At 32.5% G+C, this 19,731-nt stretch overlaps 1 protein-coding gene across 1 annotated transcript; it reads left to right on the top strand.

Moving 5' to 3' along the window:
* Window positions 1-634: 634 nt before the first annotated feature.
* LOC132557595 (ornithine decarboxylase-like) lies at window positions 635-19,131 on the top strand. Its single transcript, XM_060222104.1, has 10 exons — window positions 635-721; window positions 941-1,037; window positions 6,820-6,896; window positions 7,441-7,613; window positions 8,118-8,255; window positions 8,597-8,762; window positions 9,498-9,645; window positions 12,633-12,745; window positions 14,718-14,923; window positions 19,071-19,131. Exons 1-10 carry the CDS (start codon window positions 635-637, stop codon window positions 19,129-19,131), a joined length of 1,266 nt encoding a protein of 421 aa, XP_060078087.1.
* Window positions 19,132-19,731: the final 600 nt, after the last annotated feature.

Here is a 19,731-nt window from a genome sequence, read left to right as displayed (position 1 = left end):
TGTAAATTTCGTTCTTCAAGTATGCGTTTACCGGTAGAAACAGGAAGATGGACAGTTATCCCTCGTCAAGAAAGATTCTGCACAATATGTAACTCCGACATCGGAGACGAATATCACCTTTGTAAACAAAGGACTATCATAAGCTTATCCCCATCGCTCTTCATCGCGGCGGGAGCAATCTCCTCGCGACATCGCTCGGACGAGATGGCGAAATAGATTTTAATCACTTTCACTCGACCGAGTTGGAGTGCACAAAATCACTTTGATTTACTAACAAACTTTGATAAAAACTCTCTTCTCATGTGATATACATTGAAATATTCTGACGACATGCTTATCTATGCAAAGTAGTCATCTACAATAGTTTGTTTATTACACTAATTTCACAGTTACATGCTTATTTTATGGAACAGATACCTTCAGCTCTTTGATGACTAGTTTGATTGTAAACGTTTACAGCCTTTTGTATATACAAGCGCGGTGAACCGAGTCACGTTCTACATCCACGTTAGTGAGAAATAAACATACTTGTTTACACTAAGAATTATAATTCTATGAAACTTTGTTGAAAGTTTTGTTTTGAAAAAAAGTTAACATAATAACAATATCAAGTGTAAATTTATCAAAGACAGAAATGGAAGACAGTGAAATGCAGATCGTCGATGTGAGACTTTCCCGAGAAGACTACATCAAACAACAGATTGATTACCAGGCAGAACGGGTAAGATTATCAATGTTGCGTTTCATGGGGAAGTAAAAATATTTCGAGCAGTCACATTTGAGCAGAGCAATTAGTTTTGAATTTCATAAAGGACAGCGCCCTATCTACTGGTCAATTATATTGTTATACGCAGTTTTTTGGTTTTATCCTATGTCCTGATGTTTTGATGTTTATGATATCGATATGTCATTCCCAGCTCTAGTATTTATTCATACACAGGGGATAGATGACCCACTGGCTATCGTTGATATTGACGAGGTAGTGGAAAGGTACAGAAAATGGCACAAGCTGCTACCAAGGGTGGAACTGTTCTATGGTAAATTGTTCTATATCACGTGTGTTTCTTGATTCTTCTAACAAAAATATAGTAATTATTCGATCGACATCTTGTTCTGTCAACAGCTATACTAAGCTATATCTAAATATGTTTTATGACAGTCCTATTATGGCGTTATGAAATTCTTTTTTCATCTCACATATATTTGTGATTGTTACCGAAACAATGCATCTTTGTAGTAAAAATGTTTCAATGTATCACATAAGTCCTGCCTTTGAGAGAGAGTTATTGCCCTTGGTTGGCACTAGACAGGGAAAAAATCAGCAGAGACAATTCATACAAATTTTAGTGTTTTTTTCACTAAAATTTCTCGTTGATTTTTGGCAAACCTTTAATATTAGTGCCACTTATCCTAAGGAGAGAAGGAGGGGATGAGTAATCAAGAGGTTTCCAGAGAATTCAGTGTACATTTCTACACTAGGAATTTATATAGAGTCACCCATGAAGAAGTACTAGCAGGCATTGAAGAGGCCCTAGGTAGGGGATGTGTGAAGTGTATACAGCTGACAACAGCAAACTCTGAATGCATTGTAACTTTGTCCAGCAAAGATAAGAAAAGATACATGATCATCAAGGGAATTAATGTGAGAAATCGACTCTTCCGTGTTTTAGATGTGGAAAAGAATGTAACAAATGTGACAATCAAAGACGCACCATATGAATTAAGTGACCAATTTATTAACACACTAATGTTACAGTTTGGAGAGGTAGTACCCGGGAGTCTACAGAGGGGAACACTCAAAGACTCTGATATTGAAACTGGAGTTAGGTACATTCAACTACTTAATGCTAAAACAGTGATCCCAAATGAAACAAAATTTGGGAATTATACAGTGAGGATATATGCGGATAATAACAGGACAGAGTGTCGTTTTTGTTCGGGGACAGATCACCCCTTTTTTCGGTGCCCCAATAAACCAGCAATACCAAGGCAGTGTCACAGGTGTAAGAGCACTTCTCACCTAGTACGGGATTGCCCAGAGCCAGACCTGAGAAACAAAGGTCAGCTAGCACCTGGCCACAATGAACTGCAGTCTGAGGAAAATAGCACAAAGGTGAGATCTATTGACAACAGTGACTATCATGAAACAAGTAACGATATCAGGAACTTAGACCTCACACCTATAGATACTCTGCAACAGGAGTCATCACAAACTCGAAGTATACTAGGAATTACAACTGTGATACTTGGTGCCTCCAACTGTAATCGGTTGGATATATCAGATCCAAACATGAAAATTGTATCCAAATCAGGGGCTACAGTTGGCAAAGTAGAAGAACTTCTACAACTTTGTGAACAGGACCCGTCTATTAACAGTACAGTGGTGGAGGATGTGGTGGTCCATCTTGGAACCAATGATGTTACCAAGAATTCAAGCAATAGCATTGACAATATCACCATTAACTTTACTACAGCAGTGGAGAAAATAAGATTTCATTTTCCAAGGTCAAGGATTACACTGTGTAGCATCCTGCCTAAGCGAGGGAAAAGTGTTCAGAGTGACAAAATAAATCATGTGATTACCAGTGTAAATAGTTTTGTGAAAACTCTGTGAAAACGAGTTGAATGGGTTGAATAACAATGCAAAACGGAGAAACCCAAAAAATGGATATTGCTTTTTTACAAGAAACACACTGTGAGGATAATAATGTACAATTTAAGTGGGACAAAGAGTGGAATGGAAAAACCTATTGGGCAAATGGTAATTCATCATCACGGGGAGTTGCTATTTTCATAAGGAAAGGGTTAAATATTAAGACTATGGAAAGCCTTACAGATGTGAATGGAAGATTTATTTGTCTAAAGATTAAAATTGAAACTGAAGTTTTCTGGTTGACAAATGTGTACGCACCCAATGAAGAACAGGATAAAATAGACTTTTTCAAAAATATGAGTGAAAAACTTAGTGATGTACCTTTCAGTAATACCAAACATATAGTAGGTGGGGATTTTAATTGCGTACAAAATATAAAATCAGACAGGAAAAATTGCACCTCAATGACTGAGACAGGTCAGGATGAATTGAAAGAGCTGATCAAATCTATAGATGTTGAAGATATTTGGAGACGTAGGCACCCAGGAATTAAATCATACACTTTCAAAAGAGGCAGGAAACAATCCAGAATTGATTATTTTTTAACTAGTAAATCAATAGATTATTTAGTAACATATTCTAATATAGAGTTATGTCCCTTTACTGAGAATGACCATTATGGCTCACCGGTAATAATTTTTAACTTGAGTGAAGTAGAAATAGGAAAAGGATATTGGAAAATGAATTCAGAAGTAATTAAATCTGAAATATTCAAAGATTTGTTTAAGAACTTTTGGGAAAAATGGAAAGATAATATAAATGAGTATGAGAGTAAAATTCAATGGTGGGAATTAACTAAAATCAAAGTACAGGAATTAAGTATAATGAGCAGTCATATCATAAATAAACCCAAAAATCATATCAAAAAGTTAGAATCAAAATTAGTAGATATACACAGAAGAAAAGACACAGATAAGGAGTTTGATGAAACAGAATTGTTTAATATCTCAGCAGAAATTCAATCATATTACAATAGTCTCGCAGAAGCAGCTAGAGTTCGATCAAGAGTGCAATGGTATGAGGAAGGTGAAAGATCTACTAATTACTTTTTTAATTTAGAAAAATCTAGGGCTCAAAATAAACAATGGACTACAGTGAAATGTGAAAACGGTCTCTACAGTTCAGATATAGAAAAAATTCTGGAGGAACAAGTTAAATTTTATCAGAAACTGTTTACTTCAGAGGGATGGAATGAACAGGAAGCAGAGAAGCTTTTAATGAATGTAGATGCAAGATTAACAGAAGCAGAAAAACTAGATTGTGATAAAATTCCTACTGAAGAAGAAATTTTAAAAGTCATTAAAACTCTGAAAAAAAGTAAGGCACCGGGGAGTGATGGGATAATTTCTGAATTCTATCAACTCTTTTGGCATATGATCAAAAAGCAACTGACTGAAGTAATAGTGGAAATTTTTAATTCTAAAGTTTTGTCTTCTTCCCAGTACAGAGGAATAATTAGATTAATGTATAAGCAAGGGGAGAGGGAAGATATATCAAACTGGCGACCGATCACCCTTCTTAACACTGATTATAAGATTATAGCCAAGTTAATAGCAGAAAGAATAAAACCATTACTACAAATTATTATACATAGCGATCAGAGAGGGTTCATTAAAGGCAGGAATATAGAAGAATCAATACGATTATTAACTGATATTGTCGATTACACAGATATGGAGCAGAAGGGAGGTATTATTATCTTCTTAGATCAACAAAAAGCGTTTGATAGAGTGGAATGGGGTTGGTTAGAAAAATGTCTAGAGAAGTTCAATTTTGGAAAATCAATGAGAGAATATATAAATATGACCTATAAATTTTCAAAAAGTTGTATTCTAACAAATGGACACTTGTCTAAATTCTTCAAAATATCTCGTTCAGTAAAACAAGGGTGCCCTTTAGCACCAATATTATATATTATTCAGGCAGAGGCAATGGCATGTTCAATAAGGAAAGAAAATAATATAACTGGAATCGATCTACCAATAGTCAATGATGTAAAGTTACAAACTAAAATTAGCATGTTCGCGGACGACTCTCAACTATTTTTAAGTAAAGAAAATTGCATTAAATATCTTTTTAAAGTACTTGAATGCTACGAGAAAGCTTCAGGCGCACGTATCAATAAGAAGAAAACAAAAGGTATGTATATTGGTAGTTGGAAGCAACGACCTCCAAACTACATGGAGATATCATGGGTGACAGACAACATTAAAGTTCTAGGAATTTATATGGGGTACAATATAGATAAAAAACGGGTATGGGAAAATAAAATAAAAAAAATAGAAAGCATAATTAAAACATGGAGACCAAGACATTTGACACTAGAAGGAAAAACCCTTATAATTAAGTCACTGTTGTGTTCACAGTTGACATATGAATTAGCACAAAACACAATACCAAATGAATATAAGCGTAGAATAAATATATTAATCTATGAATTTCTGTGGGGAAGTAAAATAAACAAAGTTTCAAAAGAAGCTGTTTATCTAGAAAAGAAAGATGGAGGCTTGAACATGGTAGACCTAGATGTCATTATTGCAATAAACAGAATTAAATTAATATACCGTCTTATTCACTGTGATATCCAATCTTGGAACACAATTGGGAAAAATATGTTGCAAAAATATGATGCAGTATATCATGCAAATTATTTTTTATGCAGATGTAGTAACATTAAGAATTTAGAAATTAGCAAAATCTCAGAAATATATTTAGAAGGGCTGTTCTATTGGCAAAAGTTGCTGAGAACCACTTCCATTTCCACTTCAGATGATGTACTCAACCAGAACTTATTTGGAAACCACAATCTACTATTTAAAAACAGTCCTATATTTTATAAAGGGTGGGCAAGTAGTGGGATTACCAAGGTTCAAGATATTTGGGATACGGAACAGCATGACTTTATTACATCAGGAGAATTACTTAGAAAATTAAGATTAAAGAATAATTGGATATCAGAGTATACAATTATAAGAAAAGCCTTCTCTTTGGAATGGAAAAATATGCTACAAAATAACAATGGAAACAATAGAGCTAAATTCAAAATCACAGAAGATTTATATTTCATTTATGGTAAAAATTTGCTGGCACTAAATAAAATATTTAATAAAGCTATTAAAAATGTATTGTTTCAAACAGCAAATCAGATAAAATCTATTCAGAAATGGGATACAGACTACAATCTAGAGTGGAAAGCAGTTCGGCATTCATTAAACAGCAGTAGACTAGAAAAAAAAGTAAAAGATTTTCAGTGGAGAAGTATACACAGAATTATAACCACTGAACACAAATTGAAAGAAATGAAGAAATCAAATGGTCTTTGTAATTTTTGTAAGGAAGAACAAGAAACACAACAACATCTTTTTAGTGAGTGCAGATTGAGTGAAGAGGTATGGCTACAAATTGAAAGGTTATTGAATGAGTGTCTCTTTAATGTTTCAGTAGATTATCAGTATATTGTTTTTACTGATAAAGAAAGGATTTTTGGTATATCAGAATATCCAGAGAACATCAACAAACTCTGTAACATTGTAATTTTTCATTCTAAGTGGTTAATCTGGAAGGCCAGAAATTCAAAGAAATTTGAAAATGAAATACAAAATCCACTATCTCTAATTGGTAAGATAAGAAATGAGTTGAGAGACAGAATAGATATGATAATAAGGACAAATAGAGAAGATTTCAGATTCTATCAGTTGTTACATGCATTAAAAATACAGTTATAAATGTTTGTCAACTATGTTATAGCCTAGGTGCTGATTCTGTTTCAGAGCAAATTAAATGTGTTTTTACACATGTGCCCTGAAGTAATGATATATGAAAATATATATATATATATAAATCATATTTCTGAACCAGGTACTGAAATATTATGTGTAATAGGTATTATGATAAAGACAAGTGTTGTGAATGGGAAATACAAATATCTGTAATACATTGTACTGTATGAATTGCTAATGGAAATAAAAAATTAGAGAGAAAAAAAGTCCTGCCTTTGATGTCATTACAACTCTTTTCTCAGAATTGACATTTGCAAGGGATGTTTTTAAATGCCTATGACCGAGTGCAATTAAATTGTCGTCGTTGCTCCATTTTAATCATGCGATATCATAACTTTTCATCAACTCTAAATTATCATAAACATGTTTTACTTTTGAAATTCAAAGCACTGAAGTGCAACGATGATGACAAGATCGTTGATGTTCTTGTAAGGCTTGGAAGTAGCTTTGACTGTGCGAGCAAGGTATGTAGTTCTTCAATTTATTGACATTTTGATGTGTGTGAATGATCTACATTTCTTATGTAATAATTGCACGACTAATTATCACCAAACACATTTTAAATATCCTCGTTACATTCATCATCGTATCCTCCATTTTTAGGTCAATTGTGACAAAGTCACATGTTGGCCTACTTCGATATCCTCTTGTCTGGCGTTCGTCGACTGTCATGCGTTCATAAACTTTTTAAAAAAGAATTTAATTTCTTCTGAAAAACCCCTTAACCGATTTTAATGAAACTTTGCAGAAACTTTCCATGGCCAAAAGTGAACCCCAAAATTGGAAATGATATGGTCCCCCTCAAGAGGGGCGGGGCCAATTTAAAATTCTTCTTTTCGATCATCCCCAAATATCATAGAATCAAATACTCTTTATGGATGGAAAGATCTTAAGACAGAGAAATACCCCTGTCCCTGTGCAAAACAAATATCATTTTCTCTTCCCCATACTACACATTCATTACAATTATTTCCGTTTGTTAGTGCCGCTTTTTGTTTTACTAAAAAGGATGAGATACAGCAGGTGTTAGATTTAGGAGTTGATCCGTCTCGTATCATCTTCGCCAATCCATTCAAACAAAACTCGCATCTTTCCTACGCCAAAGAGCACAATGTTGACCTGATGACCTTTGATAGTGAGGAGGAATTGATCAAAATCAAGATGATGTATGGATCAGCAAGGTGGGACATTCTATACATTGGTAGTGCCGCTACCAGTAAGGTTTTATGGAATGGGCAGCGAAATGTTTAAATTCAAATTTACATAGGAAGCCATAAACAGAAATACCTTCAGCTACAATTGACACAACGAGTACATTAACAATACTGTACGTTAGTAATGAACATGCTATTGTACGTTTTCAGTTTTTTTACACCAGAAATAGTCTAAAGTTTTAAATGACAAAAAGATTTTTTAAAAATAAGTAACTATTGATATATTTACATGAAGTCATGAAAACAGTTCAAAGAAAGATGAAAGTAGTATACCATGTTTGATAACGTACAATAATGACTTTATCGCTACGGTTATCTTACGGCCAGTTTGAACTTATAAAATACAGAAAACATACTTCTGTTGCATGGCAAACTGACATTCAGTAAGGTAAATCTTGTATATTTTGAAAAAAAAATCTTATTTGTCATTTGTATGATCTATTTGTAATAAATCGATTCGATACGTTGTAGGTTGATTTTGCGATTTAAACCAAAACAGATGTATGAAGCCATGTATGATTTATCGAAGAAATTTGGGTGTGTCTTGGAAGAGGCAAGGAGGTTGTTTTTATTGGCAAAGAATAAAGGTTTGGACGTCATTGGTGTGAGGTAAATGACATAATATATCATCAATAGTAGCATCACAATAACAAAAAAATACATTGAAATCCAATGTACAGAAGAATGTAAATCTTACATCACCACTGCAGTGATGACATCATGAATGTATCGACATTTGCCGGTTTTCCTATTAGGAGGCAGATTTCCATGAGTTTTTGCTGTATACACGTCAAATCCATATCTAATAACTGTTTGTATGCTATACTTGACGTTGAATTGTTAATATGTAAGCTTTATTGATGAAAACAAAAGAAAATGACAAAACCTTGATAGTTACAGATTTCTCAGGTCTAAAGATAGTCAGAGAATAATGTGTATATTGTTTGAAGTTTCCATGTTGGAAGCAACTGTCTCAGTGCCGATGCGTTTTCGACGTCTATCAAAGAAGCACGGGAGATATTTGATATAGGAATTCAGTTAGGCTTTTCTATGGAGATTCTTGACATCGGAGGAGGCTACAGAGGTAGAGATGTTGACCGGCCGACTATAGAAGAGGTATGGTTTGAAAGTAACTTTTTTCATCTGAAAAGAAAATTAAAGACAATAGTTGGTATTGTTATTTTACATTGATTTAGTGAGGTGGCTATCGATTGAAGGTTTTCTGACCTTTGAACTAAATCTCGCATCTTTTGGCTTTTACGTAAAAGTGTAACTATGTCCATTTGCTATCTTTATTATATTTTGGTGACAAGGTCATGTGTAATGACGAATGGCATAAATATATTCATGTATCAAATGAAAATGTTACGCAATTTTCAGACAGTCACTGTCGATCTCCAGACATTCAGTCCCTAGCATCATGTAATACGTATATTTAGCTCTCATGATTTTTTTTCGTGTGTATCTAGTTTTGCACGTTTTGCTGGTATCATTTGTCCGTAACCAATGGATATTGTGTATTCGAAAACTGCGTTCTGGATTTCTATCACTATTGCGTGTTTTGCAGTATATTGGAAGCTGGTAACATTACTTCATATACAATCTCCTGAACCTTTTCTGTGCAAATGTTTTCGTAACCATTATCTGAAGCAAATGATATAAAAATAAGTTCTCAAGCATAGTTTGCGTAATTTGATGAGTTTATTCCAACCATTTTTTAAAAACAAAGCGAATGAAGAAGAATTTCGATGGTATAAATTTGAAAAAATGCTTTTAACTTTTGTCTATTGTTGCATTAAGAGTCCAATTTGTAACTGTATATATATATATATATAATTTCTTTACATTAAGAATGCGGACATTATCAATCACTCTCTGGACAAGTATTTCCCGACCACAGACGGAGTGAAAATCATCGCTGAACCAGGACGCTACCTTGTAGAATCGGCTGTCAGTGCAGCAGCAAAAATCATTGGAAGAAAGCTTGTGTATGACAATGGTATGTACGAAATACAGTTAAGAGTGTTTGTATCGCTTATCGACGACTTTTTGCAGAAGTAAATAATCTGTGCAGTAGAATTTTGAGATTTTGGTCTCTTAGCTTCAGACAATACAATTGGGGCACTCACACTTAATTGCCGGTGACGATTGTGGATTTTGTAAATCTATTTCTGTCTCGTATAGTTATTGATTTATCGAGGGTTAAATTTCATTCATGTCTCTGCATTGCTATACATGTAACATTTGCGAGGAACATATATCTCTTGATAGTTTGTTTTACATTTATGTTGGCTATGGGTGTTCAATTTTTGGTGACCGCAAATTTATTAGAATTATGTTCCTCGCAAATGTTACCAACTGTACAATATCTTTTTTTTTTTTTTTTGAATAATTCTAAATTTTGTTTGTTTCATACGTCAATATAACAAAGTAATTGCGGTCCTGTTTACTATTATCACCTACTGCTAACCTTTCCACTTGGTTTTATCTTACATTAACATCAAGTCCGACTTTACTTGATAAATCAAATATCTTATGACTGTTAAAGGACATAATGTGATACATTTCGCATTTAGCGGTACCCATGGAAATTTATAAAGCTTGAAAAAAATTAATAAATAAAGAAAAATAGATGGATCAATAAAGACAAATGTTATGTATATACGGATTTAATTGTAATGACTTTGAAGGAAACAACGTATGATATTATTGGATGATTTTAGTAAGTAGACAAAACTGTTAGTGAAAATCAAAATTCTTTAAACAACAAAATAGCTTAGAGCGGTAACCTCTTGTAAAAAGGCAAATCGTGTATGTGTCAAACGAAACGAGCGACTTATTATACCACAAGGTACACTGTAGCTATTTCAGGCCTTCATCGTAGCAACTGACGCCAGGTAAAACGTTAATCAGCTGCGAATGCAAGTGACATTATGGTGTCAGAAGTGACCTGCTGGGGTTTATTTCTCCTTGTAAACAATTTTAATATATTTCCGAACACGGATACACTTATACACATGTCACACAATTGCTTGTCCATAAAGCGACATGATGGAAATATTTGTCTTTTATTCCGTGATTATAATCAATGTTATTAAGTATATCATATTTTTTTATTTAATTATAAAGAAACTCGGTTCGATCTGGCCGTTCATAACCAAGCTTCTTGTGCTCTTTATATCCATTACATCTTATTCCAAGACAAATAGTAAAGGAAAATACAACAAACAGTAGTTGCATTTATCTAAAAAATCTAATAGTTAAATGTTAATGCTTGATAATTCAAATGATTCTATTGTATATTTTGAAATACAAGTAGAAGTATTGGATGTCATACGTAACCATATATTTCCTTTTCAAGGACGTTAATGCAGTTAGATTCCAGTTGTAGCTAAGTATTATGTTTGGTGTATAACTATATAACTAACTACATGTATTACGTAACGAGTATGGAATGGTGCACTGACCACAGGTAAAGGATAGTTACAGCCACTTCTTTAAACAATTTCACAAATCTTAACGAAACTTTTCTTCAAGATATTTGTTTTATATTTTTTTTTATCACGCATTTTTGCGCTTTCCGTTTCATCGGTTTATATTACATATAGACAGTATGCTTCTACTCCTTGTGGATGAAACGTTATGATTCAGGAGTAGATGCTTACATCAACAGAATTGTCTGTAGCTCAGTTACCAAAGACTTATTAGTGTGTTTATTTTCCAATTTTACAGTCTCATCTGCCTTTTGACAAGCTTAATTAATTTGACTCTAGTTAGCTAAGACTATTTTCCAAATGGCTAAATCTTTGATACTCTATTTTCCAGCAGAATCTTCGCGTCACTTGTATCAACTTTGTATGTTTATAGAAACATAACGTTTTAATCCTTTAAATACATAATAAACGTTGATGGACAGATTGAATGTTTTAACAAGGAATATAACTAGGTGTCTTGAAATCATCATTTCAAAGGATATTCCACGGGTTTGTATTACCTAATTCATACACATTGTTTATAAGCTTTTTAAATTTTGAAACTGTTGAAACCACAAATAAGAGACGTGGGCGATGTGACACTTATACACGTTCTTTTTTATTTGTGAAATTGCTGAGGTCAGATATTTCCGATCGATTTTGGATCATTGAGTTCGGTTATCAAAATGACAAACGTCCATTCATGAACTTGTAAATTTCTTGATAAGCCTTTTTGTCATGTCTCTTCATCATCATTCATCGCGAATTGCACTTTTTTCAAAATGATTAATGCACGTATGCCAAGCCTAACACAACAACCGACAGAAAACAAATTTGGGACTGCCATCTTTCCGCATAATATGATACATTTCTGTGAGCATTGTACAATTATAGACTGACGTTATAGGCAATATTTTGGGAGAACGTCTTCATTCAGAAATTAGTGGTCGCTTGGTATTAGTATTAGAAAAGTTGTTTGTAATTTCCTTAACAAAACATCGATACGTATTCACGTCAGAACCCATATCATGTTCACAAAATGAGAATGTACTAATTAGTAATACTTAAAAAAGTTGGAAATAAACAGACTTTCTGGCTGATCCATATCAAGTTGTTCTAGCATTCTAGGGGTCGATTATCGCAAGACACAAATCAGTCAGCCAGGTTATTGCCAACTTTTATTCAAACTCAGACCACTAAGGCACTCAGGTGCCTTGTCTCGTAAATCAGTCAAGTAGCCATCGGGAGGGGTGGCGTTTTGCAAATTCTATCAACTGTTAAGTCTTATTAGAGGTACGAATGTGAAAATTGGTGTCCAAAGTTCTTTTTTGTATTGCAAAGAAGTGGCGTATTCTTCATTGAATTTACTAATGCAGCTTCCATGCCTATCAAAGCATCAATGTAGTTTCTTTCACAATCCAATTATGTAAGTTCACAGTATTTAGAATATTATTGTATCTGAATTATTTCACTTGTTATATATTTTCCTGATTTTAACCGAATATTATTTCAGACGAACACAGCATAGAAAACGTGATGTACTATATCAACGATGGACTATATGGGTCTTTTTCTTGGGCAAGAGAAGTCACAGAGACCTTTATAGCATCAACGGTCAATCACAATGTTAGTAATTATATACCTTGCCTCGATTAATTGATAACTGTAGCGACATTTTCATAACTGGATTCAACAAAAACCTTAACAACAAAATATATGTTATGACAATATCAGTAAAAATAAGGAAACTTTTCTTTGACAGAAAGAGTTCTTGTCATATAATGGTGGGACTGTCATATCACACCCTGTTGTTGAGATAACAATAAGGAAAATTTTCATTGACATGAAGAGTTCTTGTCATATAATGTTGGGACTGTCATATCACACCCTGTTGTTGAGATAACAATAAGGAAAATTTTCATTGACAGGAAGAGTTCTTGTTTACTGTTGTAATTTTCTATCTCACAAAAATATAGAAATTGACCAAATGTAATTGAGAGCCCCATGGTGGTCGAGCTTAAGAAAATTTGGATTCTTCAATGTCTTCAACATGGTGCCCACAACGAGAAATTGTTATCTAATGGTGGGGAATGACATATCACATCCCAGTGTTGAGATGACAATCCTTAATAAACACACCATATCAAGATCGTCATTTTCGATGTACCTTCACAATTCAAATTGTCATCAGTATCGAATCTGTGAAATAGTATCTGTATAATGATATCTATATAATGATATCTATATAACGATATTTGTTTAATGGCATCTGTATAATCGTATGTGTATAATGACATCTGTATAATGGTATCTATATAATGGCATCTGTATTATCGTATCTGTATATTGCCATCTGTATAATGGTATCTATATAATGACATCTGTATAATCGTATCTGTGTAATGACATCTGTATAATGGTATCTGTATAATGACATCTGTATTATCGTATCTGTATAATGCCATCTGTAAAATGGTATCTATATAATGACATATATATAATCGTATCTGTGTAATGGTATCTATATAATGGCATCTGTATTATCGTATCTGTATAATGCCATCTGTAAAATGGTATCTATATAATGACATCTGTATTATCGTATCTGTGTAATGGTATCTATATAATGGCATCTGTATAATCGTATCTGTATAATGACATCTGTATAATCGTATCTGTATAATAACATCTGTATTATCGTATCTGTATAATGCCATCTGTAAAATGGTATCTATATAACGACATCTGTATAATCGTATCTGTATAATGACATCTGTATAATCGTATCTGTATAATGCCATCTGTAAAATGGTATCTACATAATGACATCTGTATAATCGTATCTGTATAATGTCATTTGTATAATGGTATTTGTAAAACAGTATTTGTATAATGGTATCTATATAATGACATCTGTATAATCATATCTGTAAAATAGTATCTGTATAATGGCATCTGTATAATGACATCTGTATAATGACATCTGTAAAATGGTATCTATATAATGACATCTGTGTAATCGTATCTGTGTAATGATATCTGTATAATGGTATCTATATAATGGCATCTGTATTATCGTATCTGTATAATGCCATCTGTATGTTATCTATATAATGACATCTGTATAATCGTATCTGTATAATGGCATCTGTATAATGACATCTGTATAATGATATCTATATAACGATATTTGTTTAATGGCATCTGTATAATCGTATCTGTATAATGCCACCTGTATTATGGTATCTATAATAATATTTATAAAATGGTATCTGGATAATCGTATAAGTATAATGGCATCTGTGTATAATGGTATTTGTATAATGTTATAGGTACAATTGTATCTATATATTGGTATCTGTATAATCGTATCTGGATACTTGTATCTGTCAAATCGTATCGATATAATAGTATCCGTATAATCGTATCTGTATGATTGTGTCTGAAAGATGTAAAACTGATACAATAGTTTTCTATTCTTTCCTAATGGTTTTATAGGTGAGCCAAAGCTTCAAATGGTGTATTTGGAATAATATATTTAACACTAGTGAAAGGGATGCCAAAACAAAAAGTTCAATTCTTTGTTGATGTCATACAGGCCAATGCAGAAAAGTACAGCAGCATTGTATGGGGACCAACATGCGACTCGTTGGATTACCTAACAACAGATGTTTCCCTGCCACTAATGGAGGTCGGAGAGTGGATGTATATCAAATACACAGGAGCCTACGCTTTCTGCCTCTCAACCAACTTCAATAAAATGCCACGTCCAAAACTGTATTACTTTTGTTCAAGTTGCACATGGTATGCCATTCAATTCTCTTTATAGAAATAGTAAGCCTGAGTTAGACATTTTAAGCGACATTACAATGGATAAGTTCATCACGCCAAATCTTCATTTTTGTTTAGATATATAGAGATGAACTACAATCGTTTAATTATGTAGAGAAGACACTACAATCGTTTAAATATATATAGATGACACTATAATCGTTTAAATATATATAGATGACACTACAATCGTTTACATATGTTGAGATGACACTACAATCGTTTATACATATAAATATGACACTACAATCGCTTAAATATGTAGAGATGACACTAAAATCGTTTACATATGTTGAGATGACACTATAATCGTTTAAATATATATAGATGACACTACAATCGTTTACATATGTTGAGATGACACTATAATCGTTTAAATATATATAGATGACACTACAATCGTTTACATATGTTGAGATGACAATACAAACGTTATCATGTGTAGAGATGACACTACAATCGTTAATATGTGTAGAGATGACACTACAATCGTTTAAATATAAAGATATGACACTACAATCGTTTACATATGTTGAGATGACACTACAATCGTTTAAATATATAGATGATGACACTACAATCGTTAATATGTGTAGAGATGACACTACAATCGTTTAGAAATGTAAAGATGACACAACAATCGCTTAAATATGTAGAAATGACACTAAAATCGTTTAAATATGTAAAGATGACACTACAATCGCTTAAATATGTAGAGATGACACTACAATCGTTTAAATATATATAGATGACACTACAATCGTTTACATATGTTGAGATGACACTTCACTCGTTTATATATATATATAGATGACACTACAATCGTTTACATATGTAGAGATGACACTACAATCGTTTAAATATATATAGATGACACTACAATCGTTTACATATGTTGAGATGACACTTCATTCGTTTATATATATAGAGATGACACTACAATCGTTTACATATGTTGAGATGACACTATAATCGTTTAAATATATATAGATGACACTACAATCGTTTACATATGTTGAGATGACAATACAAACGTTAACATGTGTAGAGATGACACTACAATCGTTTACATATGTTGAGATGACACTACAATCGTTAACATGTGTAGAGATGACACTACAATCGTTTAAATATGTAGAGATGACACTACAATCGTTTAAAAATGTAGAGATGACACTACAATCGTTTAATTATGTAGAGATGACACTACAATCGTTAAATATGTAGAGATGACACTACAATCGTTTAAATATATATAGATGAAACTACAATCGTTTACATATGTTGAGATGACACTACAATCGTTTAAAAATGTAGAGATGACACTACAATCGTTTAATTATGTAGAGATGACACTACAATCGTTAAATATGTAGAGATGACACTACAATCGTTTACATATGTTGAGATGACACTACAATCGTTTATACATATAAAGATGACACTACAATCGTTTACATATGTTGAGATGACACTATAATCGTTTAAATATATATAGATGACACTACAATCGTTTACATATGTTGAGATGACAATACAAACGTTATCATGTGTAGAGATGACACTACAATCGTTAATATGTGTAGAGATGACACTACAATCGTTTAAATATAAAGATATGACACTACAATCGTTTACATATGTTGAGATGACACTACAATCGTTTAAATATATAGATGATGACACTACAATCGTTAATATGTGTAGAGATGACACTACAATCGTTTAGAAATGTAAAGATGACACAACAATCGCTTAAATATGTAGAAATGACACTAAAATCGTTTAAATATGTAAAGATGACACTACAATCGCTTAAATATGTAGAGATGACACTACAATCGTTTAAATATATATAGATGACACTACAATCGTTTACATATGTTGAGATGACACTTCACTCGTTTATATATATATAGATGACACTACAATCGTTTACATATGTAGAGATGACACTACAATCGTTTAAATATATATAGATGACACTACAATCGTTTACATATGTTGAGATGACACTTCACTCGTTTATATATATAGAGATGAAACTACAATCGTTTACATATGTTGAGATGACACTATAATCGTTTAAATATATATAGATGACACTACAATCGTTTACATATGTTGAGATGACAATACAAACGTTAACATGTGTAGAGATGACACTACAATCGTTTAAATATGTAGAGATGACACTACAATCGTTTAAAAATGTAGAGATGACACTACAATCGTTTAATTATGTAGAGATGACACTACAATCGTTAAATATGTAGAGATGACACTACAATCGTTTAAATATATATAGATGAAACTACAATCGTTTACATATGTTGAGATGACACTACAATCGTTTAAAAATGTAGAGATGACACTACAATCGTTTAATTATGTAGAGATGACACTACAATCGTTAAATATGTAGAGATGACACTACAATCGTTTAAATATATATAGATGAAACTACAATCGTTTACATATGTTGAGATGACACTACAATCGTTAACATGTGTAGAGATGACACTACAATCGTTTAAATATGTAGAGATGACACTACAATCGTTTAAAAATGTAGAGATGACACTACAATCGTTTAATTATGTAGAGATGACACTACAATCGTTAAATATGTAGAGATGACACTACAATCGTTTAAATATATATAGATGAAACTACAATCGTTTACATATGTTGAGATGACACTACAATCGTTTAAAAATGTAGAGATGACACTACAATCGTTTAATTATGTAGAGATGACACTACAATCGTTAAATATGTAGAGATGACACTACAATCGTTTAAATATATATAGATGAAACTACAATCGTTTACATATGTTGAGATGACACTACAATCGTTAACATGTGTAGAGATGACACTACAATCGTTTAAATATGTAGAGATGACACTACAATCGTTTAAAAATGTAGAGATGACACTACAATCGTTTAATTATGTAGAGATGACACTATAATCGTTTAAATATATATAGATGACACTACAATCGTTTACATATGTTGAGATGACAATAAAAATGTAGAGATGACAAACGTTAATTATGTGTAGAATATATATAGATGACACTACAATCGTTTACATATGTTGACAATCAAACGTTATATGTGTAGAGATGACACTACAATCGTTTATATATATATATATATATATATATATATAGATGACACTACAATCTTTTTAATATGTAAAGATGACACTACAATCGCTTAAATATGTAGAGATGACACTAAAATCGTTTAGATATATAGAAATGACATTAAAATCGTTTACATATGTTGAGACGACACTATAATCGTTTAAATTGATATAGATGACACTACAATCGTTTACATATGTTGAGATGACAATATAAACGTTAACATGTGTAGAGATGACACTACAATCGTTTAAATATAAAGATATGACACTACAATCGTTTAAATATAAAGATATGACACTACAATCGTTTAAATATATAGAGATGACACTACAATCTTTAATATGTGTAGAGATGACACTACAATCGTTTAGATATGTAAAGATGACACTACAATCGCTTAAATATGTAGAGATGACACTAAAATCGTTTAAATATATAGAGATGACACTACAATCGTTTACATATGTTGAGATGACACTACAATCGTTAACATGTGAGGAGATTACACTACAATCGTTTAAAAATGTAGATATGACACTACAATCGTTTGAATATGTAGAGATGATGACACTACAATCGCTTAAATATATAGGAATGACACTACAATCGCTTAGTTATGTAGATATGACACTACAATCGTTTAGATATGTAGAGTCGACACTACAATCGTTTCCATATGTAGAGAGGAACTATAATCGGTTAAATATGTAGAGATGACACTAAAATCGTTTAAATATGTAGAGATGACACTACAATCGTTTACATATGTTGAGATGACACTACAACCGTTGATATACACAATATCCGTTCCATATTAACATGTACTTATTTCTATCAATATTGTCGATATTAATTAATATCTTGTTAAAATGCTATAACAGTCATATTTAAAAATCAGTTACCGGTTCAGTCAATGTGCATTTAAGGAATGAAATTAGTTTATCATTATTTTCTTTTCAGGAATTTGATTGCGGACTTTACCAGAGCTGATTCTAGTGATGACGATTGTGCAAAGTTGTAACAATAAACAAAAAAGGTTTTTTCAACATTTATTTATGGCAGTAATATAAAGAAACGTGATTGGACACAGTCAAGTACAAACTTATTTCAACTCTTTCCCAAAGAAAGATATCATGAATCTCGATCTTTTCCTACAGAGAAACCAACATGAACAATATTAACCAAAGTGTATGATAAAAGTGATGATTTCAATTTCCCTATTGCTAATTTTCCATTGTTGGATAGCAATATCCCTGATTCCCAATCTAGGGTGTTTACATGTTCTCATTCGAGGACGTGACATTACTTACTTGGATTGACCAGGTTTAAAATGTCTGGTGACATTGATGAAGCATAAGGCGCTCACTCTTCCGGAGTCTTATTCTTGTACTTTTTCAGGAGTAAACTTTTCTTAAACTGAGAAATATACGGAGGATGTAATCATCAAAAATGAGTTTCTCGTTAACAACGTAATCGTCGAGGTTGCTGGTAAGATCTTCCAGCAATCTATTGGCATTCCGAAGGGAACCAACTGTGTCCCTCTGTTGGCTGACTTATTTTTGTTTTCATACGTTGCTGAATTTATCGAATGGCTTATCAAAACAGGTCATCAAGACCTTGC

This window comes from Ylistrum balloti, unplaced genomic scaffold (genome assembly GCF_031769215.1).
Source record: "Ylistrum balloti isolate Yb309-2 unplaced genomic scaffold, AGI_CSIRO_Ybal_v1 Utg370700, whole genome shotgun sequence".
Classification (NCBI taxonomy): Eukaryota; Metazoa; Mollusca; class Bivalvia; order Pectinida; family Pectinidae; genus Ylistrum; species Ylistrum balloti.
The sequence above is the reverse complement of the archived record's forward strand: the minus strand, read 5'-3'. Positions and strand labels throughout refer to the sequence as shown.